The sequence below is a fragment of the Tetrao urogallus genome (genome assembly GCF_951394365.1).
Source record: "Tetrao urogallus genome assembly, chromosome: 1".
NCBI lineage: Eukaryota > Metazoa > Chordata > Aves > Galliformes > Phasianidae > Tetrao > Tetrao urogallus.
The window spans coordinates 134,673,163-134,696,278 of NC_136813.1; the positions used below are offsets into that span (position 1 = coordinate 134,673,163).

The 23,116-nt window shown below is 42.7% G+C and overlaps 1 protein-coding gene across 1 annotated transcript in view; it reads right to left on the bottom strand.

The window, feature by feature from the left end:
• TMTC1 (transmembrane O-mannosyltransferase targeting cadherins 1) overlaps positions 1-23,116 on the bottom strand; it is a gene marked incomplete at both ends in the record, with an annotated part of 147,349 nt that overhangs the window by 37,088 nt on the left and 87,145 nt on the right. The window contains 3 exons of the mRNA XM_079549549.1: positions 564-677; positions 8,514-8,678; positions 22,629-22,750. Of these exons, the coding sequence (XP_079405675.1) occupies positions 564-677; positions 8,514-8,678; positions 22,629-22,750 (401 nt within the window). The remainder of the gene's footprint in view (positions 1-563; positions 678-8,513; positions 8,679-22,628; positions 22,751-23,116) is intronic.

The window sequence follows — 23,116 nt, forward strand, 5'->3', positions numbered from 1 at the left end:
TTCCTGCTTCAGCCTCCCCTTTTGCAGAACTGCAGTAATTATATTTACCTGCTACTGCACAGGAGCATTGTCAGCACCAATTAGTTTAGTGTTCATGCAAAGCTTTGCAGACAGTAGCCTCAATACAAGCCGTAAGTACTATTATTATTGCTTACTTCAGATGGCTACAGCACTGGCATTTTCCAGGCATGCACCATTAACAATTTACTAAGATAAATGGCCCAGGAACCTGAAAATGCATTTATGACAACTACCTCCTGCTTACCAGCACACATTCAGCCAAGTAAGTGACACCTCATTGCTCAATGTGTAGCTATGGTAACATTTATATCTCATATTGAAGTATACACACAAACACACATGGAACTGGAGGGAAGCCAGGCTCCCTCTTTTAATGACACACGCAACACTGAGCCAAAGAACTTTCCTAACCTCTGAAAACTGAGCTGTCCCCAGGGAAGGAGCTGGGGGGTGAGGAGCAGGCAGCCCTTGGCAGGAAGGGACGCGCTACTGGTGGGCTGCACCACACAGTGCGAGCCTAGCTGGGGCTTCAGGGAACTTACTTGAGAGCAGTTTTGTAGTGGTAGATCGCTTCCACGTTACGGCCTTGGTCTTTCAGAAAATTGGCATAGTTGTAGTGCACCTTGGCGTTGTGGGGTAGAGTCCTCACTCCTGAGCTGCGAAGAGGAACAGAAGCAGGATGGCGTAAGCACCAGCATGGCAACCTTCCCTGCGGTGATGCACTGTGGTAATTCGAAATACAATGTGTTAAATTGAAAGACTCTAAAAAGCCTAATATTCAGCGGGAAAGCACGCAGTACTTTCTGTAATACAGCTGTAACAGGCTCCCTCATCTCCAGCCCTGCTTAAACTTGAGTGTCACGAAGGCACCTTATGAAAACCTTGATTTCAATCCGTCAGCTGCAGGCACCAGAAAGAAGTATGCTTTCCATAGGCATCAGCCACTAGAGGGGATTCACAGCACACTCTGAGCACCCAGCCAGCACACATTTATACGCAGCACAGCACTGAGCAGAGTGGGACCAGGAGGGGAGGGCTAAAAGGACTCTTGCCCTGAGCTGACAAGTAATATGCTCTCACATTATAACATATGACCATGGATGTGTGACCGCACAGCCAACCCAGCCCTCCCCTTCATCCTCCTTGCTATGCAGATTGGACTGAACGTTTGGAATTAATAATGAGGGTGCAAAGACAAAAGGAGAAGAGCAGGCATGTGCTTATTTACTTAATTGACAGCGCACAAAACAAGGTACACCTTGCACAGCTGGAGGAAATGCTGCTTCGAGGTTATAGTTAGAAAGAAATCTCAAGAGCACGTACACCATGGAAACATTTCCCCTGCAAGAACCCAGAGAAATCGGAATGCTGTTTAACAGGGAAATTTTTTCCAGCACATAAATAGGGACTCTCTGAGGTAATGGGAAATAAAAGTGGATTAAACTGTTCATGTAAAAGCAGAAAAAACACTGTTTCTCACTCACAAGCAGATCCCTGCCAGCTGCTGTCTTCCTTCCTCCCCATCAGCTCTATGCTTCCCACTCCAGGTAAGAAACTCAAGAGTAAAGTCATTCCAAGCCTTACCCTGCCTACAATGTCTCTACTGTTTAACCAGGGTGGGCAGTGAAGTTAACCATGAAAAGATGAAGTTGCAAAACAGTGGGGAGAAGGCACCCACAGGTGCCCAAGCCCTCTGCTAGGAATTTCATTTTAAATGGCACTCTGGAGAATCTTAGTGGCAAAACTGCTGCCTTTTTGGTTATCTGCAGCCAGTGGCATCACGTGTCACTAATGCCTTCTTGTGAGAGCTTCCAAAGCTTCGCCCACAGCTGCCTTACGGAGTTCAGCACAACACAGCCACAGTTTGCCTACAGAAATCAAAAACAGACCTTGCAGTTGGCTTCCTCATCATCAGGTACTTCCAAATTACTTACTGGGAGCACTACAGGAATAAGACATTTTGTGACTAATCGCTGAATTAAATCAGTTAATTGATGCTATTCTTAAGAGAATGATTTTCTATATTAGTTTTCACAAAGATATACTGCACCAGCAGCAAGTAATGTGTGACTGCTATGGCTGTGTTAATTTCCATTGGCCTTGGGAGCTATTAACTACACACTTACAACCTCTGGGCATTACCGGAATATTAATTCTTATACAGAGAGGGTTGAATTACATCAGTGACAGCGTTACAGGCAGAGTCGCAGACTCAAAGCTGTTACCATCTCAGAGCTATGTGCAATGAGTTGTTGGCTCTGTTATAGCCCCTGCTGAAACACAGCACACCGAGTTAATGGTGGGAAGTATATTACATATGCACAAGTACTGCAGTTCTAATGAGATACAGTTTTAACAGTAAGATGCATATGTTTAAATATTTTAATTCTGGGCTGTTTCTCTTTAAATAGAATTTATTACTAATCCTGCTGGTCCCGTTTATTAAAACGTCACCGATAAAGCTCTTTCATCTGCGTGATTCTGCTGGGGGTGGGGGTGACATAGGAAACAGAAACTGGCTTGAGTTCGAGTCATTATGATGCTGGCTTCTGCATCACACCACTCACATTCCCTGACCTATTTATTCTCCTTGCATGGTGGGGAGGGGGGTGTTTGGTTTTGCAAATGCACACAGCAATGACTGAGGCAAACTGCTTGTGGACTCCGCACTGTCAGCAGCACAGCAAACACCCGGCTGGAGGCAGAGTGGATTTTTTGGAGAGTTTAGGCAAACACTTCTGCTAATTGATTCTTGACCAGCTGAGAACACTGTTTGCTCATTGACAGGGGAAACAATAATGTCCACAAATGAAAGCCAAGTGGGAAAGGGTGGAGTATAAATAACAAAGCAGAACACAATGGCTTTCCATTTCTGCTTCCCGCAAGCCCGCAATCTCTCACAGTTTCAATCTCTTTTTCCAACTTCTTTTCCAAATTCTCCTGTCTCCCTCCTCCCCAGCCCAGCACATGTGCCCTTCTGAAAACCTAAGGACTCACTGTCCAGCCAGTCAGAAACAAGTCAGCTGACATTCAATGTCACTCATCAGGAGCATTTCCTTCCTTTCCGATTTCCACGACAGCACTAAATAACATAAATGGAAAATAAGCAATAGGAAAGCCATCTTACGTAGTGCTTCCTGCCCATGGAAAGGAGGCAGCCTTTTAGTCATAATGCAGAGAAACAAAATGCCATTGGCACTTCCAACCACAAACCCAAACCCCATTTAGCCAGCAAAAGTCTCCCATGATATTGTTTTCCTCAGTGCATGTTCCACTCTGCAAAGTTTGGAGCAGAAAGTACATTGATTTTCTGTGATTTTCATATGAAAAGCATTCAGTTTGCAAGGAAATGAGACTGCTCCTGTCTCAGCAGGAACCTTGGGACACTGAAGTGATATGTTCTGCTTCGGGAATCATTATCACCAATAAAGATTCTCTATGGCAAAATGTTCCCTGGATGACCCCAACAGCTGCTGTCCCTGGCCTCATATCCTCGTATTGATTTTCACAGATATCAACATGGGACTCCGAACCATTCTAAAGAAGATGCACAAAATGCAAGGGAAATTGCTCTTCTTAGCTGAGTTGACTTTCAGAATTAACAAAAGCACACAGTAGTAAATGTCTCCTTTGGGGTGGGTTGGTTATTTTTCTCCTGTTTCTTTTTTTTGTTTTTGACTGGGTTTTTTTTTGCACATTACTGAGGTCAGCAGACCTGACTAGGGAGGGAGAACTGCCAACTAAGAAAGAGCGACTTTTATATAGTTCCTTTACTGGCTACAGCCTTACTTCCAGACACTGTCACAAATGTGAGCTGTGCATGCAAAGCTTTCCAGGAGCAAAAGGAAACGTGACAGCTTCATCAACCTTGAGAAGGTTGATACAGCGGATGCAGGGGTCAGCCCACAGCCCTCATTTCGCTCTCTCTGGCTGGAGCGTGAGCCTCAAACAAGCCCTCCTTGTACACCTGCTAATACAGTCAGGCAAATTTGAGGCTTCTAGAAATTTATGCTTCAAATAGCTATATCTATACATCTAGTCACTTTTTATGCTTATGGGTCATTTGCTTCTCACTTTAAGCCCTTGCTTATGCACTTATGCACAAATATGTAGATGCATCCTCTGCTCAGGTGGTATCATTCTCTTCCACACTGAGGTAGCCAGGACTCAGAGGGATTCCTGGTTCCTCCAGATTTGGACCCTGTACTGGAGCCCAAGAGTTGTGGCAGCCATTAGCAGGGAGGGTGATGGTGCTGACACTGGCAGCATCGTGTCAAAGCAGAGCAAACCTTGAGAATGAAAAAAGATGGGGTGCAAAGTACAAAACTGGTAACATGCTGAGAATACATCTATATATCCTGGGGAAAAAATAGTGCAGACAAAGCATGTATAACAGAACCGAGGGAAATGAGACAGACTGACACTGAAGAAACACATCTAATCAAATGGAGGAATTGAAAGGAGAGGTGAAGGGGAAGAACAAGAGGAGGGAAGAATCAGTAATTAATTAAAGCAGCAAGTGGAGGAAGAAGAATAGAGAACTAAGAATGGGAATAAAGATCCTCTCAGCACATACTTCTTTAAAAAAAAAATCAACGCACAGACAGACTACCAAGTAGGTTGATTTATGTCTCCTTTCCCCATATATAGATTTGCTCTGTTTCCTTATTATTTTCTCTCAAACTGCTTTACTGTTCCTTATCTTCTCCTCCTTCTCCATCCTTTCTAATTTATTGCTGTCTAACATGCCTCCATCCACTTCTCCCTCCTTCAGTCCTCCCAACATCATTCCATGTACAGCCTCTACGCTCCTTAGATAATGAAATTATCTTCTTCTTCCAGTCTTCTACTGTTGTATTTCTTTCCTATCCTACCATATTGTAGACTCCCAACACGTGTAACATCTATGAAAAAAGATCTTGAAGGCCAACAGAATGCCAACTTGGTTAAACAGCATAATAAAGAAGGCTATGAGAAATGGAAAACACTCATTTGAAAAGTAAACTTTGCAGCTGAAGAGGTAAAAAAGTTAAGTGTATAAACTTTATCCAGTTCAACATAAACCATAATTAGGCAGACCAAAAGAGATATAAAGAAAAACTTGCTAAAGATATCAAAGCTAAGAATGCAATGCATCAGATATAGAAAATCAGCCAAAGAAGTTCCCACTAAGGGAAATATCTGACCGAGGTTCTAAAAGTAATGCTTGAAGATGAAAAGGCCACAACAGAAGAGCTCACTAAGGGGAGCTGGAGGATGTTCCCACACTACAACCTTTCCTTAGAGAGGCAAGTCCAAAGCAGTGTCTCAAACTAAAGTGGTACTAAGAGAAGCATTAAAACAAACCAACACCAAGAACACCTAAAAATCCACAGGGCCTGGTAGCATAAAACTTTTCCAAAGGAAATCAAATGTGAAGCTGCTATTAGCTGCAGTATGTAACCTATCATTTAAATGAGCCTCAATGTAGGAGAAATGGGAGATGATGAACATGATGTCAGTCGCCTCCACCCAAAGGATATGGGGAGTGATAGAGCAGCAAGACTGATTTCATGTTCAAGTAATTAGGAGAAACAGCAATAAAACTAGATCTAGCAAACTTCTGGATAGCTACAATCCAACAGGGAAGAATTTAACCTTGCATTTTGCAGAAAGAAGTTAGGTGAACAGATCTGTCGTTCTTTGATAAACTCAACAGGCATGTGGTACTAAAGCCATTGAAAGCTTTTATGAAAGCCCTGTCAGTTTCAATCATCTCAATGTTGTGCACCTGGATGCTCAAAAAGGCTTTTGATAAAATCCCTCGCTGAAGTTTTCCCATTTCTTGAAGGCATCATGGAATAAGATGGAAGGTCCCCTTGTGAATCACTGTCTGCTTGAAATACAGCAAGAGAACAGGTAGGTGAAAAGTTTTCCTAAATGGAGAAGACTCCATGCAGGGTTCCAAGAGCCATGCGCTGGCACTTAGGCCACTTCATGTGTTCACAAAAGATCTGAATATGGGATCAAACAGGGAGACAGCACATTTACAAATGACAACATGAATCATATCGCAGGAATTAAAGCTAACTAAAAAATGTTGCAGAAGAATCTCGCAGTATTGAAGACTGAGCAAGAAAGTGGAAATGAAATGGAATTCTGTTACAGGCACAAGTTTTAGATTGGTGTCTACACATCAGACATTTCCACTCATAACAGGTATCCTGGAGCTTGTATGGACAGATTAGACATTAATAGGAAAGAAATAGAGAACAACCAGAGAACAGCCCAATAGTACTAAGCTGCAAATCTGAATGGAGTATGTTGTTCTGGTCTCCATCTCAAAAGGATAGGTTAGAATTGGAAAACACCTAAAAATAGTGACAAGAGGGATCAGAAACCACCAATATGGAAGCATAACAGCTCTGGGGAGAGGCTGGGTTGTATAGGCACCAAAGGCACATGAAAAGTGATCAGTTGATGGGTTGCTCCCTACCCACTCAAAGCACCAGGACTACTGGAAAGCAAGAAAGATGATCAGGCAGAACATTCATGACATACAAAAAGGAAGTCGTTTTGTTGCACACTGTGTAATTTAATGATGGAGCCCAGTGCACAGGATGCTGTGGAAGCCAAAACTATAAATAAATTTGAAAAAGCAGCCAGAGACATTAATGGAAGAAAAGTCCATCAGCAGCTGCTAAGCGGGAAAAAAAAAAAAAAAAAGAGAAAATGAATCCTGACTCAGGAAGTCTTTAAACTGGAGATCAGTGCAAGCTAGGAAAAGACTGAGAGAAGCATCACTGCTGCTTGTCTGGTTCTTAAATTGCTTTTATAGGCACCGGCTGCCAATTGCTTCTTGAGGCAATACCAGGTAACCCAACATGAGCACACCAACACTCTTGCCTTCTTCTCAAAAGCCTAGGGCAGATATCTTTCCCGGACTTGTCCCCAGAAGTCCCAAGCTGACCAGCCTAACCCAAGCCACTAAGTTCCTACCTACTCCAGCATAATGCAAATCCCTACCTTGGGGCACTGTGTCCAAGCTCTGGCTCAGTGCTGCACTAACAGTTCTATGGCTTCTGAATTTGATCTGGTTCGTGGAAGGCCACCTTGCTTTGAATGGAGGCAGGATAGATATAGGTCTATTTCAAGTGTAGATGTGGCACTGAGGGAAGTGGTTAGTGGGCACGGTGGTGATGGACTGACAGTTGCACTAGATGGTCTTAGTGGTCTTTTCCAACCTTAATGATTCTATGACTCTATTTGCATCCAACTAAGCCAAAGTAACTATGGGTTATGTCTCTTCTGTGATAGACCCTCTGGCACACTGAATCATCCCAAGAGGGGTTCTCCTGGAAGAGAGGAGTGAGAGATACCTTCCTCTCATCCACTCTGGTTTGACTTCTTCTCTCCTAAACACAGGTGACCACAGCAGTATGCAACGATACACAGGTGATGCCTAATGCACAACATATGGAATTGCCATCTTCCCCCCCCCTTTCAACAAGAGAGTCACCCAATTTGGGAAGCTGTCTGGCTTTCCTGCAAGTGGCCACCACCAACTTGAATGGCGTGGACTGGAACCACAATTAACGCAGAGCTGTGAGAGCCCAGACTGGTCACCATGGCTGCTGCTGTCTGAACAGCAAACAGAGGTTTAGAGAGACAGGCAACGAATTGTGTTGGATTAAAGAAAGCCCTACTCTACATTTAAAACAAAATTCCACTAACAGAGCTCCAACCACTTCAAGAGTGTCTCCTGAAGTCTGAAAGGTACACATAAAAAGTGATTTCATACTCTTCAGTGCCGAGTAAATTAAACTTTGCTCTGGCCAATAAGTTAGAAAATAAAGCTAAGCAACCAGTGTGCAAATCACCTGCGTTTCTACAATTACCTCACAATTAGACAACTGCTGAAAGCAGCTGGAGGCAAATGCAATACATTTTCTAGCAAAACACAAAATGAAACAGTCTGCTCTGATGCAGAAAAATATATAAATGAGGTTATAAAGAGAGCTGTTTGGCAAAGAGTAATCAAATAAAATGAAATATGGTACATTAAGCTTGGCACTTTGTTGCATTTCATTTTTGTCATTAAGAATATTGCTAAAGAAAATTCAATATATTCAATAGCGTTACTATGGTGTTTTGTAGGGCTGCAACAAAATTCTGCTATGTCTTTAAAAAGGAAAGCATTACATTACTGGTAAATCTACAGCACTGAAGTTATTTAAAAACAGTGTCTTAAAAATGCTATTGCCAGAACAAAAGTTTGTGTATATGCACATAAAGTGCTGACACCAGTTTTTGCACAGCTGTCAGAAAACAGAAAGCAGGTGGTGGTGGTAACTTTTTTTTTAAGTATAATAATCAAAATGTTAATCGCACCACTGCATTAATAGCTGGACTAGTCCTTGTGACATAGCAAACCATTTATTCCACGTAGCAAACAGGCACAACTTATTTTAAACAATATGAAAACACAAGTATTCTCCCATGGCTGCCCATACCTGAACAGGGACTCTCTGGAGAGCCAGATTTCATTCTGTTTCACGGTCTTCCAAGAGAACAGCAGCAGCAGTAAAGCAAAGAGAGTCAGAAGAGTAATTCGCCACTTATTTAACCACGTAGTCAGCTTTTTGAGACCATGGACAAAAAGGATGCAGTACCCCATACTGGAAAAAAAGTGAAAAATGGAAAAGGTACAGTTACATTGTAGTACTCCAGTTTACATGCAACACCATTCAGTATCGCATTTCTTACACAGTTACTGTTGTTTTTTTTAACTAATTATATTGTCCAAGATAACAAACACGAATTCAGCAGCATTTTTTCTCAAGTCACTGTATAATTTCCAAATTAATCTAAATGACAGACCCAGATGCCAGAAGTATAGTAGCGTGCATAATCCCACACAGCGTAATGGTAGCCTGCACCACTCTGTGCAAGGCAGCTGCCTTTCCCAACAGCAAGCTAGCTAAGCATCGTGTAATAACAGTAATACTGAGTGCTACCAAAGGGAAAAGCATTACGGCACAATGAAGGCTCGAGCAAACAGCCCCAGTGGTGGTTGCTATTAGTGCCGGTCTGCACAGCATGAAACCCGGAGAGGAGTAAGGCACAGCTGGAGGGGGGTCAGAGGCCTCTCCAAAAGGTTCTGGAGGGAATCACGTTTTGAACGGAGGTTTGCTCCTGTATAGCTTTAAACTAAGTCAGTAATTATTAATTACTTCATGCAAATGTTGCCCATCCTTCCAGTGACTCCCTCTGAGCTGGAAATTCAGGGCTTTGAGTTGCTGTACTTAGCATACCGCTAATTTTGCTCAGCATTTTTACGAGGGAACTTCAATTGCTATTGCCTGAGGCACTTCATTAGCTTATCTGTAACTATTTAACCCAAAATACTACACATTGAGCCACAGCTCTCACTAGATAAAAATTTAGCTTCAGACTTAAAGTCTGTCTTAGCCCTGGCAGCTCTCCCCAAACAAAAGAGGGAGCAGAAGGAACTGAAACAACACTTGGGGATAATGGATGCACTGTGACTATATCACTATGTGGGCTCTACCTAGAGAGGAGTCCCAGTGAGACTGCTACAAGGGAAGAAAAACTAGAAACATAACTCCCTGGACAGAGGTAACATTGCAAATAAGTATGCAATACAGTGTAAGGCTATCTGGAAAACAGAAAAATGCCCCATCTTTGAGGAACTGTGAACATGTTACCCCGCAGTTTCTCTGCCCCATGAAAGGATGAGGATAGTGCTAAAATGCTATCCAGAGAGGGACAATCATTCTTACTGAGGAAGCTTTTTGAGGGACAGTCATTCTTACTGAGGAAGCTTTTATATGCTGATCAGAAGTTGCCATCCCTGCTGTGTACTGATCTGCACCAGGTGCCGCCTCTGGCAGGGTATTAGTGTCATGTAGGGCACTGAGAGAGGCACAGACGTAGGAGACAAATACAGAAAAAACATCAGTTCCAGAGATCGTTCTGAACTTTGGCATTAGGTTAGAGTTTTCCCATTTCTCAGATACGTTTGTCAATATTTATTTTCACTTAACTACACTTGCATTTGGCTGAAACACATTTCTTACAGCACTCACTCTGTTTTTTTTTTTTCCACAAACTCTTTTGCACACATATGTTTATTGCACCTACATTAATTGCAAGCAGACACTTAGAGCCACAAACCGAGATGCTGGTGCCAAACAACCCAGCCTTTATAGCTGCTGAACCTTCCTTTACAACTCTGAAAAGCTAATCTCAGTAATAAGCCCTCCCCTCCCAATGAGAAATGCCTCGAAAACCTGCAGATTGTTTTCATTCTGTTATTTAGCCTTTTAGCAATTTAATCCTTCCCTTGAAATCAATTATCTGACAAAAACGTTACTTAATTGCTTTAGCACAAAGCTGTTTTCAAAAGACGTTCCCTACACCTTCACATTTTTGAGAACGGGCCTTTTCAAACAGAATGGTGAATGCTTCCAGAAAATAAAATATGCAAACGTCAATGTCTTGGTATTTCTATCAAACCCTGCCCTAGCTGCTAGTGATGTTGGCTCCGGCAGCACGGCCAGCTCTGCACTGTGGCTGCACAGGCACTGCAAGGCTGCTGCTTCCTGTCCAGGGGAGATTTTCCAGCATCTGTGACAGCTGCACACTGAGGCTGCAGAGGGGTGAGGGTAAGGGTCCATCTTATTTGTGATTTGTCTCTGTGCTTTTCAGGGCTCCCTTAGAGACTAACAGTCAGTAACCCAAAGGCAATCGTAGAATCACAGAATCATTAAGGTAGCAAAAGACCACTAAGATCATCTAGTCCAAGCCCAATCCAACACCACTGTGCCTACCGACCGCATCCCTCAGTGCCACATCCATGCGGTTCTTGAACACCTCCAGGGACAGTGACTCCATCACCTCCCTGGGCAGCCCTTTCCAGTCTCTTCTTCCACATTCAGCAAGGATTCAGTATGGACAGTGAGGGGAATGGTTTCCCAAGTGGCTGCCAGAAGGCAATCATGGAGCCAAATCATAGGAACCCAAAACTGCAAAACTGCTCCAATGAAGTTAGGACAGGGCTGTAGTTGTGCCACAATTACAGTCTAATTAGTCTAAAGTTAATGTATCTGTATTATAAAATGCACACATATTCAACAAAAGGGAAAAGGAAAAGGATCAGAAGGTGTGAATCTGGTAAGTTTGTCTTAAAACTTCAGACAATTCCCTGTCTCAAATCAACAGGGGAAGGGTGGGGAAGATCTACTTCATTGCTTTGCCAGGGACCCTTCAGTGCAAGTCAGCAGAGCCGCATCTCTGCACAGTTTTTCCTATTACATCTATTTTTCAGTCCCAACCTGTGGCTGAGAGTGGTTGGAAATGTCCTGGCTAAAAGGTTTTGCAGAACAAGGACTATAAAGCACTCACATGTCCTTGCTGCCAGGAAAGCAGGTGCATTTGTGATTTCTGTGCCAAAAATTGTATGCAAAAAACCTGTCTGCAACATCTCTAAACCTATTATCCAACAGTATCTTGGGCTACATCAAAAGAGGGGTGGCAAGCAGGGTGAAGGAGGGGATTGTCTCCCCCTGCTCTGCCCTCCTGAGGCCCCAGCCACAGTACTGTATCCAGAACTGGGGCCCCCAGCACAAGGGGGACATGGAGCTGTTGGAGTGGGTCCAGAAGAGGGCCATGGAGATGATCAAAGGGCTGAAGCACATCTCCTATAAAGACAGGCTGAGAGAGCTGGTCTTGTTCAGTCTGGAAAAGGGTCAGAGGAGATATCATTGCAGTGTTCCAATACTTAGAGCTTATAAACAGGAGAGGAATTAACTTTTTTCATGGGTAGGCGGTTAAAGGACTAGGGGGAATGATTTTAATCTAAAAGAGGGAGAGATTTATATTAGATGTCAGGGGGAAATTTTACACTGAGAGGGTGGTGAGGCCCTGGCACAGCTGCCCAGAGAAACTGTGGATGCCCCATCCCTGGAGGTACTCAGGGCCAAGCGGGATGGGACTCTGGGCAGCCTGAGCTGCTGGGTGGCAGCCCTGCCCATGGCAGGGGGTTGGGGCTGGATGGACTTTTAGGCCCCTTCTAACCCGAGCCATTCCAAGATTCATACTATGATCCTTTACTTTTTTTGCACCTCTCTTTACCTTTCTAACTTAAGATCAAATCATGATGGTGAAATCACAGCAAAACCAGACCCTTCTCCTCCACATCCACTGAACCACTCCAAACAAAAAACCATCCATATCAGCATCCCTCAAAATAAAAATAAATAAATAAATAAAAATAAATAAATAAATAAATAAATAAATAAATAGAGAAAAAAATACTGCTGCTTCATTTCTCCACAAATGTAGACTTCCTCTTACTCTACAACCCACTTCTTTCATAACAGACTAAAAAATCCTGGTATTGAAATTAGCTTTCATATAGAGACATAACGTCTGGCAACAGAAGAGCACCAAGCTTGCTATGACAGAGCTGCTGCACAGCAATATGGCCTAATGGCTGCTGGATCTGAGCAGCCCAGGATCACTCATTGTGAGGGTTTTAGCAATGGGCAGCAGTCCAGGCAGAGGTGGCTAAAAGACCACGTATGGTGACACTGCACTCATCTACTTCAGGTAACTTGACAAGTGACTCTGACACACTTCCTGCATGGTTTGGGCCCCTGGGGAGCCTAATCTGGAGAGTGACAACCTTGCTCATGGCAGAGGGTTGGAACTTGATGATATTTAAGGTCCCTTCCAACCCAGCCCATTCTGTGATTCTATGGTTAATGCTGCCATGACACTGCAATCACCTACAAGCACACAGAGCACAAATACACCAGCTTTTCTTCTCAGAGTGCCAGGGGACTCAATTCCGTATCAAAAATTAGCTCAGTGGGAAATCAGACTTTACTCACATGCATTTAAAGAAAAAAAATGAAAAGGCCTCTATCAAAAACCTATTTCCCACCTGAAAAAATTAATAATATGCTTAAGTACTAAATTCTAAGCATCTTCATAGTCACCTTTATGTGTACCTATGGTTGTATGATTTATTTTTGTATTAGTTGCAGCATTTCTTATTGAGAGAGAGCCAGTTCTCTTATAAGACTTTTGTCCTGGCATTGGCCTCCCCTGTCATTCAAGCATTTTTCTAACATACTTTGTAGCCAAAGCAAAATAATGGAAAACAAGCCAAATCCCCAAACTACTATTATTTTTTAAGTCCATTTTCCACTGGATTATCGTAAAACTGCTAATCTTTTTTTTTTTTTTTCCTTCTTCTTCTGTAGGATAGGCAACAGCTTGCTACAGCAACCTTCCCCACTGTGAAAAGTCTGTGACAGCTTAGCCCTGGGTCAGATGTGAAGCAGAACCTAAGGAACACGTAACGTGGTAACAGTTTTTGCTTGGGCTCACAATGAGAACCCTTATAATGGGGGAACGTGCAGCCTCAGAATGTCATTACCACTACATGAGGGCTCGCACAGGGGATTCTTGCTTGGCACACAGACCCACCAGCCTCATGTTTTGGACTCCTACAGTACCAGTGACACCTTAGTGGGGTCGTGTTTTACAGTGAGGGCAGAACTGCACTTGGTAGGCAAACACTGTGCGCCGTTTACACGTTTCTGGCAGACTGCGTGCAGGGAGCTATGCAATGACAGATTTTCATCTGTAGTTTCTGTGGTTTGTTAATATCGTTCCACCTGCATGAAGTGAAGTGATAAGAGGCACAAACAGATGGGAACGAGGTGGCGCGCAGACCCTGTATCCCATGGAGCGCTACAAATACCGCCTGATTAACATAAGAGCCAAAACAGCAGACACTTAATATTCGCAAACCATAATTAGATCACAAATTCAACCTTTTCTTTGGCCACTAAGGCTCCTTTTCCCAGCCAGAGCTGTTGCTGATTTGCTTACCCCCTGTTCCTCTCTCCCAGTTTGGATCAGACACCTCATTTTTCATCAAGAAGTCAAGAGTGCCTTGCTGCACTTGGTTGCTGGCCATGCTGCCTCACTGCAGACACAACGTGGTTAGCACTGCAGCTATCTGAGCACTGCGGCCTGAGATTATTGGCATGTTCCACTGCAGCAATCTGTCCGCACTGGAAACCATCTCACCTCCTCTGGTAGGTACGTGAAGCCCTGCTTCTGCAAAGCACTCCCAAAAGCAGAGGTGTGTTTTACTCACGTGTTTTACTGTATTTTCTGACCTGCAACTTTGCAAGGTACAGCCTTCCACTGCGAAGAGGAGAAGGGTGGGTGCTGCAGAAGGGATGCACTAAGTCCCTACCCCGTGGCTGCAGGGCAGCAGCAGGTGTGGCTGTAAACTCGAGTGGGAGAAACTGTGCCCAAAGGATGCTTCCTCACACTCCTTAATGGTTATTTTGGGGATGTCAGATCTTGTGAAGTCATTGTTTGGTGGTTGGGATTTTTGGAACAGACTTAATCTCAGCCACATGCATGTAAGCCTGAAATAAATCCACTGATCTCAAAGCAGTTACTCCAGATCTCAGCCCAGATAAGAGTCCAAGTAGATGCATACATACAGAGCAGTTATGAAAAGCGCTGCCTGGAAGCAGCCTGTCAAAGCATGGAAGAAATACCGCCCCATTCAGGGGCTGTTAATGCAACAAAAGGGATTATCCCAAAACTATACTGAGAACAGAAAATGCACTCGGCTTTGACATTTCGCCCCGGAGGCTCTTTCTGGGCTGCAAACCTCCTTCTTGATTTCCAGCACTTAGTTCAGATGGCTCCCTTTCTCTCCATAAAAACTAACCCTCACTTTTGAGCCACTCTGAAGCAAGTTTAACCCTTGCATACATCGCTTAAATTAAGTGTATACTTTGCTGCTGTCAGGGAGGTGCAGCCAGGAGGACGATGTTCTCTGCTGCCCGATCCAAATGCTGAAAGCAAACACTGGACTCTCTTAAAGTCACTCACACATTTCCCAGTCCAGACTCATGCAGACAGTCCTAGGCACAACACGCTTTTCATGCTCCCAGCCAAAGCTGCTCCAGCTCCATAGCATGAGCTGAGGATACATGCCAAAGCCATCCAAGCTGCACAGGCAGGGCTGTTGCTGCAGGGGAAAAAGCTGGAAAGGCAGTTCATCCCCATTAAACAAAATGGTTGCACTCACACTTCTCTAATGGGGAGACATTGATTGCAAAAAGCATACTCTGCACACCATTTGGGCCACTCCTGCCTCTCAGTCACGCAGTCTGATGCAGAAGGGAGCATTGGCAAAACAGGCATAGCTCAATGTGGCTCATTCCGCCCCAGAGCAGTGCCCACAGGCATGGAGGTCCAGTGCGACTGGTGCTGGCAGGTAGTCAAGATGCTATTAAATGAAAAATGTCGAGGTTTTCAAGGGTGGAGCTGTTTAGGATCAGGTGAAAATCAAGACTTTTAAAAAATGTTTTTGTCTGCAAGAATAGTATATGTGCACATTAGCTTGCATCTGGGTCACCCAGAAGAAACAGAGAATCAAAATTTAGGGGCTCTCCTTGTGACCTGGACCACTCATGCTCACATCTCGGTGCTAGGTCAGGGTTCGGCCTGGGGATGTGAAACAGAGTTCACTTGTAGGGCTCCAAGCCGGGGGTCCCCAAAACTCTCCAGTCACCAAACCCTATCTGCTGACCCAGAATAACCATACTGTACCGAGACGAACATATTTGAGAAGTTTTGAAAAGTTAACTTTGTATGGCCAAACTTAGTGCTGGATGAAGTTTCTTCTTGCAGCTGGTTCAAGGCTAGATTAAACTCAGTGAGCAATAGGCTGGCTCACTTGGCACTTGGCACAAGTGCAAGCATGGGCCTGGATCAGGACTAAATCAAACTGCTCTCACACTGATCTGAAAGAGTGTAGATCCAGTGTTAACGATCCTGAGAAACTGAAGGTGTGCAGTAGGTGGACTATGCTATCCAATGCTCACATGAGAATCCCCATTGCCCTGATATAAGCGATGCCAGACCGCATGCATCCTACTGTCCATTTCTGTCATCCATGTCATTTTGACCATAAGGTCCATCTTGGGTAGTCAGCACACCCTGGCAAAAAGTTTTGCACTAACTAAAATGTCCCATTTTCCAAGGGAAAATTTTGTATCAAACCTTACTTTCTCAACCAGCCAGGACTGTGAGGGAAAAGCCTATTGGAACAGTCACTTTTTTTGCACTAAATGTTCAAAGGCAGGCAGGATGTGGGATGTGCCTCTGTTACCTGCAGCTAGCCAACATTATTCCCTATGCATCCCTGCTTACATGGTGGCATCAAACTTTGGAGACAAAAGGAAAAGCATTCTTTGAATTGTCTCCATGATCATATGGAACGGATACAGTTTATTTATTTATTGCCAATTCTCGGACACTAAGGCTTTTTAAAGATGTGACACCCACCACCATGTACTGTACAAAACAACAGAAGTTGTTGGGAAAAAAAAGCAAACCTCACAACTCAGTACAGTTACTATGATAACAAAGTAACACTAGTGTGTTTAACTTACTACTAATTAAGAGGCCTTTTCTTGGAATAAGGTCCACAAGTCATACATAATACAAAGAGACAGAGAACAATAAACACTGGCAGTATACATGTAATTTGGGAGCATACCTTATGAGATAGTATTAGACTTTCCTTCTAGCTCTAAGATAAATCTATAGACCTGTACTAAAGACACTTAGACATGATTGGTTAAGTCATCAGTATGATTTACCTCCATGAGCAACGCCATCCTCTATTCAGAGCACAACATAATTACAGAAAATCTAGGAACTCCTGTTTTCCTTATTAGAAAGAAAATATGAAGTAGAAATGAATGAAATAGCCTTTGAATGGCTATTTAACATTTGCACACATTTCCCTTCCCTCTCTTCCAATGAAAGTCACATGATAAACAAATTCACTTCATTAGAGTGCTTGAGTCCAAGACTGAGTTAACTTCCAACAGACTCCTGTCTGAAATATTTGCAGGTAATACAGAATCTTTTCATGCTTTTGAATACAGAAAGAGAACAGCTTATAAATGAAAATTCCTATATGACTCCACGGGGATTCCACAGACAGTCCCCTAAAATCTTATATTCTTTAGTGAGGAAGAGCCTATATGCTGTAGCTTTAATTAAAATATTGTAATTATTTCCAAAATTCTGTGGCAGACATATAATTTTCCATTCAGTCTCACCTCAAATCTTCGAAAATGTCACGTAAGAAACTGTTTCTATTAAATCTCACAATATATTTTCTTAAGGGGACTACATTCCACTGTAAATAAGAATTCCTCTTTTAATCATTGCAACCAAACAGATTATTTCTACAAGATGACGTTAATTTAATTTAGTGTTATTTCTCAGAAATTGTGAGTTATTTCTCACGTATGTCTTATCTTCAAGAGCAAGATAAACATGTCTGAAGGTTTCCCTTTAACCTAATACAGCACAATAAAATGAAAAATCTTTCCAGAACAGCCATTAATGCTCATGCTCAACACAAATACAGCCTTTTCCTGAATCAATTGTACATGGCCAAAATGCAACGTGCTTTTCAAAAGCATGTTTTAAATTTAGTTAAAACAACTAAAGACTGCAGTCTAGACCAAGCGCACCATGAGCTAATCGTTTTCAGCTTTGCAGAATCATTTTGGCTTTTATTCCCTCATCTTTATTGCCTTTCGCCAAAATATCTGGCACTAGCATCTCAGCATTTCTTGCCTGCATTAGCAGAGGATGGCTGCTTTGATTTCTCCTTGAAGTGTTTAATAGGGGTAGGCAAGCCTTCAAAAGCAGGGGCTTAGCTTTGGAAACGCATCTGAAAGGTAGATGCTTACAGGGCTTAGCCTTCCTACAAGCAGTAAATCCCCACAGCCCCTTCTAAAGCAACGGGGTGGAGCTGTTTTTCAACACAGAGCGAAGCAGAAGCAGAGTGCCTGCCTCTGCATAGGCCCCAGTGGGCTGCAGAGGGCTCAATGCCACATTGACCTCAGCTGTTGGCTACTGTGCAGCCTCCAGCCTCATGGTGAGGTGGGCTGGGGCTGAGGGCTGGCCTGCTGCCACCAGTAAGGCGCTCCCAGTGCCCTGTATGCCCTGCAGAGCCTCCAGGCCTCTGCTTCTCTACGGGCCATATAGCATGACTCACTCTGACCACGCTGTTTCAGCTGCCAAGCCCTGGCAGGAGCAGCAGCAATAGCACTGCATTAAAACTGTGGGACTTTAAGTAAATGGAGAAGGTGTGACTTGGATTCCAGATCCCAAAGGAATCAAGACGGAGGAGCAGAAAGATAAACTGACTGCATGGAGTCAGTGGGACTTTCATAGCTGACTTTGCTGTGTCAGTACTTGGTTCCAATTGAAAACTGAAGCTCCTTCAGCTAGATTACCAGAAGCCAGATTAACTACTTACAGGATCTGATGTATTACTGAGGGAATGCTGAACAGGTAATTGGGAATTTGGCTCCTCAGTCTTGGAGAGCTTTCCACTTCAGGTAACTTTAAATAATGGGATGGCAACGGAAACAGAAAGTACACCACCACCACCACTACCATGTTATGTAGCTGCCTTGAAGAAAGTAAAGTGGAGAGCATGACATGCTCCCAGAAAAGACAAGCACCAGTAAGTCCCATCCTCAAGAGGCTGCAAGCAATGAGGACTTCTACTCAGGAGTATTCATGTCTATAGGAATTACAAATTAACCCATTACCCATCAGGTTCTTTTTTTTCTTTTTATTCCTCTTCCCAATTACACCACTTAACAGTGTACATAATTACACTAATTTGAACGAATGCATTAGCACAAAGAACCAAAAGCGTCCCCTGTGCAAAGGCAGAAATTCCACTGAGCCTCTGCTTTGCTATGGCTTAGGGAAAGCCACGATACACTGAATTCCTGAAAAGTGCAATCACACTTTTTTTTCTGTTAGTTATCTTAACTGTAGATTATTAGATAGACAAATGCCATGATGACTATAGCAGTAGTACTGACAATCAGGGTTGCAGCATCAACTGTTAACAAACTGAAGAGTTGGTGAAAAAAATGGCATCAAGTTGCAATTGTCCCAATTGGGAAAGAGTAATGGTGCACTCTGTGACCAACTCATTACAGTTTGCACCTGAAATGAGCTGCCAGGGTAGCTGTGTAGGTACTGCTAGGTTGCCTACTGCTTTCAGCTTGAGTTGCTCTACAAGTCAGAAATAAGCCATATAGCAACACTTGGGTTGATTTGTTGGTTGTTACAAACTTGTAAAAAAAGCTTCAGACATCCAGTTACAACACAGCAGCCCAGCCAGGAGCTAGTAGAGCAGCAGTAAAAGATGAGGAAAAGGCAGAAATTGTTCCCCTAGGATAGGTCTGATCCTATGAGGCAAAGAGCAACTACAGTTCTGCTGCAAAGTCAATAGAGCAGGAAACTCCCGAATGGAAAACTCCAGAGATTTCTCTGCCTCTCCTGTATCTTCATGTGAAGGGCAACACATGGTAGGAGTGAGTGCTCGCATTCAAGTATACAGACAAATGGCACATGGTTCAGAATGACTGGATGCACAGAGTTGTTCCCAATTTTAAAACATGTTGTTTGCAGTGTTCTGAGCAACACTGGTGGATAGGTATTATGGATAATTACATCTGCATTTTAAAACCTGCAATGGAAAACCTGCTGTGATTTGAGTCTTTCACTGATCCAGTTATTTATTTTGATGCCTCTCTTGAAATCTGCATCCTCTGGAATTGTATCCTGCCCACATTTTCTGGAATATTTCACACTTTCAGCTCTCCTGAAAACACGCTTTCACCCCTTCAGGATAAGAAAACAACAACAAGAAGAATTCAATTTGAAGTTTAAATTGAATTTAAATTAAGAATTTAATTTGAAGTTTAGTTTTCAGGTTTAAGCAGTGCTACTTTTAAAAAGTTCTGATTTAAACGAAAAAAAAGCACTTGTAATCCTCAAATGAAAACTAAGTATAAGAGATATTTTCTCCAAATACTTCTGTTTTGCTAAGGCTAATTAAAAAAAAAAAAAAAAAACATTCAACCAGGTTGACTTGTTTTGTATCCCTCTTCCCTGAGGCACAGCTCAGACAGAAGAGGAATTGTTCAAAACAGCCATCCGCCTCCAGAAAGGAAGACCCAGCTGTATAATTAGCCATTAAGTAGAAAGCCTGTTCCTCGTGCCTTTGCATTTACATCTTTTACATAAATCCTTGGGTCCTTATTCAACTTTTACTGACAACAAAATGCTTGACTTTTTGCCCAGGTAACTGCTGAACGACACTGAACTAGGACTTGAGGCTGTGACACATACAGGCAGTGCGTACACCTGTAAAACCTGTAACAACTAATAATAGGCTATTACTTGAAACGGAGATAGAAAAGCACCTTCTTGCATAACCTCGAAAACACAGGTCAGCAAGTCCTCACCATGTGATTCAGTACTTCTGTCTAAATAAAGCTGAATTACCACCTCTGACTGGTTAACTGAATTTCAGAGAAGAAACGGCAAAGCAAAGGAAAAGTGCTTTTCAACAGAAGCAAACTGCTACAGGCTGTTCTAAATAAAGAACACGCGCCTTGCAAGAGCCATCACTATTAAACTGCTGTGCTCCTGAGGAAGGGAAAAAACATCATCATTTTGGTTCTGCCACAGTCAGGAATGCACACAGAAGCCCTCCTCACCACTCGTGTTGTTTGAACCCAGAGGATGAAAAGAGAGTTCATTTCTTAGTAATTGAGCCAAGAAATCAGTTCTCAAGATTGCTTTGCTGGAAAATGTCTCCTTCAGCAGCCTTCACAATGCCGGTCCTCCTCTCCCATTAGCTGCTGGAGCTTTCATTCCCTTTCCTGTCAGCTGCCTGGGCTAAAAGCAAACACCACACATTGCAAAGTAGGACGTAAGAGAACCACGGACCGACACAGGCTAACTCTGGAGAAACCATGTAATCCTCCTGCCTCCATTTTCCTGCCTGAAAAAAATAAAAAAGGTCAACTATCAATTCCCTTCACTGTAGGTCATATATCTGCAAAGCCCGCAGGGAGATGAAAAGCATTATACAAACTATATGCACACATGTTAACGCTGATTAATTTTGTCTGTGCAAACATCTCCTTTTTTCTTCTTCATTGCCCCTCCTCTCATTATATCAGCAGTCTCATCTGGAGGAGGACAAGGAACTGCTGACAGCTGAAGAATTTTCCGCAGTTGTTCTTTTGAGATTCAGAAATGCAACCACTCAACACAGCCTTGTGTTCAGCTGACTGTTTCCTTAATAGCTTTGCGCTTTCATGTGTTGCCTCATTTTCTGTTACATGAATTTAAAGCAATCTGATTTTCAAGTTAATTTGAAATGATGCAAGATCCATTAGTTGAAGGTATCATTTGCAAAATAACTCAGGAACAACTTTCACTCACTGTACTTTCAGCTATGCTCCCATCAGACAAAAGCAAGGCTAGTGATGTGAATAAAATCAGTAGGACTTGGCCCAGGAAGCAATTCAGATTACAGTACAGCATGGAGAGATGGACCAACTGCATAGGAGGCTTATATAAATGAAATAAATGTAGCAGCTCAAGTTTTACACCAATGAGTAGTCCTTTTGTGATATTACTTACACAAAAGATTAACAAACGTGTAATGCTTTGCAAAAACAAAAAGAAAGTCCTAGAAGTTTGTTTTCCTAGGATTTTTTAAACCACATTTTGTGAGGACTGTGCTTTGTTGACAGCTCCACAAGAGTGGCTCCCATTAGAGATAACAGGAACTGATCCACTTCACCAGCAAATAGTATTAGTCCTGACTTGTACCACTGAGGAATAATAATTTATGCTTATGGCTGGAAAACACGTTCCTGAGCAACCTTCTCCAAGTGCCTTCACTTGAGCTGGAAGGTCAACCACATGGCCTCCATAGGCTGGTGCTCCTTGGATAAATATCCCCTGAATGCCACTGTAGGCTTCAGCCTGGATACTATGGATATGTAAGAAGTAACATCTCAAATCTGTCACTGATTAAAAGAAATAGGAAGCACTCAGACCACTGAAGCAACATTTATTAAGAGGCTGGAAACTGAGGGAAATTTTGAGGCAGAAGCTGACAGATCCTCTTCTACAACTGCAAATCCTCCACTCATAGATGTGTTTGTAATCAATATTATACAGATATGTCATGAAAATATTCAGCAACTCAAGTTAGCAGCCTAACACTGTCACCTTTGTTTTCACTGAGCACCTTTGTAGCACAAAAGCTGAGCAGTACACAACAAGAACGACAAGTTAACTCTTCAGATACCATCCTTAGAGTAAAGTCATTGACGATTTCAGTTGAGAATGCTGTCAGGAGAAAGTGTCTGTGGGAACAATCCTCAAGAAATAACACCTCATCACTGTATTCAGCTGTTTCACACACATCAAAATCTGTGTTGAAAAGTGAAAAGGAATTTGGCTAGCTTTGCTCCTGCCAAGTGATCTGCTCTCAACGCAAGACAAAATCCCTCATACAATCACACTAACTCAACGGCAGAAAGCATACTATCAATATAAACATCTGAATTGTAAAAGTAATCGTGCCTGTTTTTAGAAAATGGGATGGCAGTCTCATTAGAAAGGAATTCAATTGCAGTAGTTACCTTGGCATGTAAAGGACTCGCTCTGCCACCACAAATCCCACCCTGAAGAAGAGGTTGCTGGCTGGGATGAAGGGGAAAACCAGGAACAACAAGCCAACCAAAACTTCTTTGTGTTCCAGTTTCTGCAATAACACAAAATTAAACAAATATCAACTAAAAAAGTCCAATTTCACTCAACACTGCTTAGCCTTATCTTCTGAGATTCTTATTAGTAAAATAAGCAACTCAAATTCATGTTTATATGTTTTGCATTTAAAGAAATTATTGCAATATACTGTTTTTTCATATTTATATAAAGTCTGTGCATCTGGTATGCTCAAAAAGTGCACAGTGTGCACAGTACACAGGATGTATTACTCTTGTAAAGTAAATTCTTTCTATGCAGCTCTCTTGAGATACTACAAATTGCACCTAAGATGCACTCCATTCTAGTAATAGGTTAAGTTCACAATGGTGTGAATGTATAAATTAACATGTCCATCACAGTA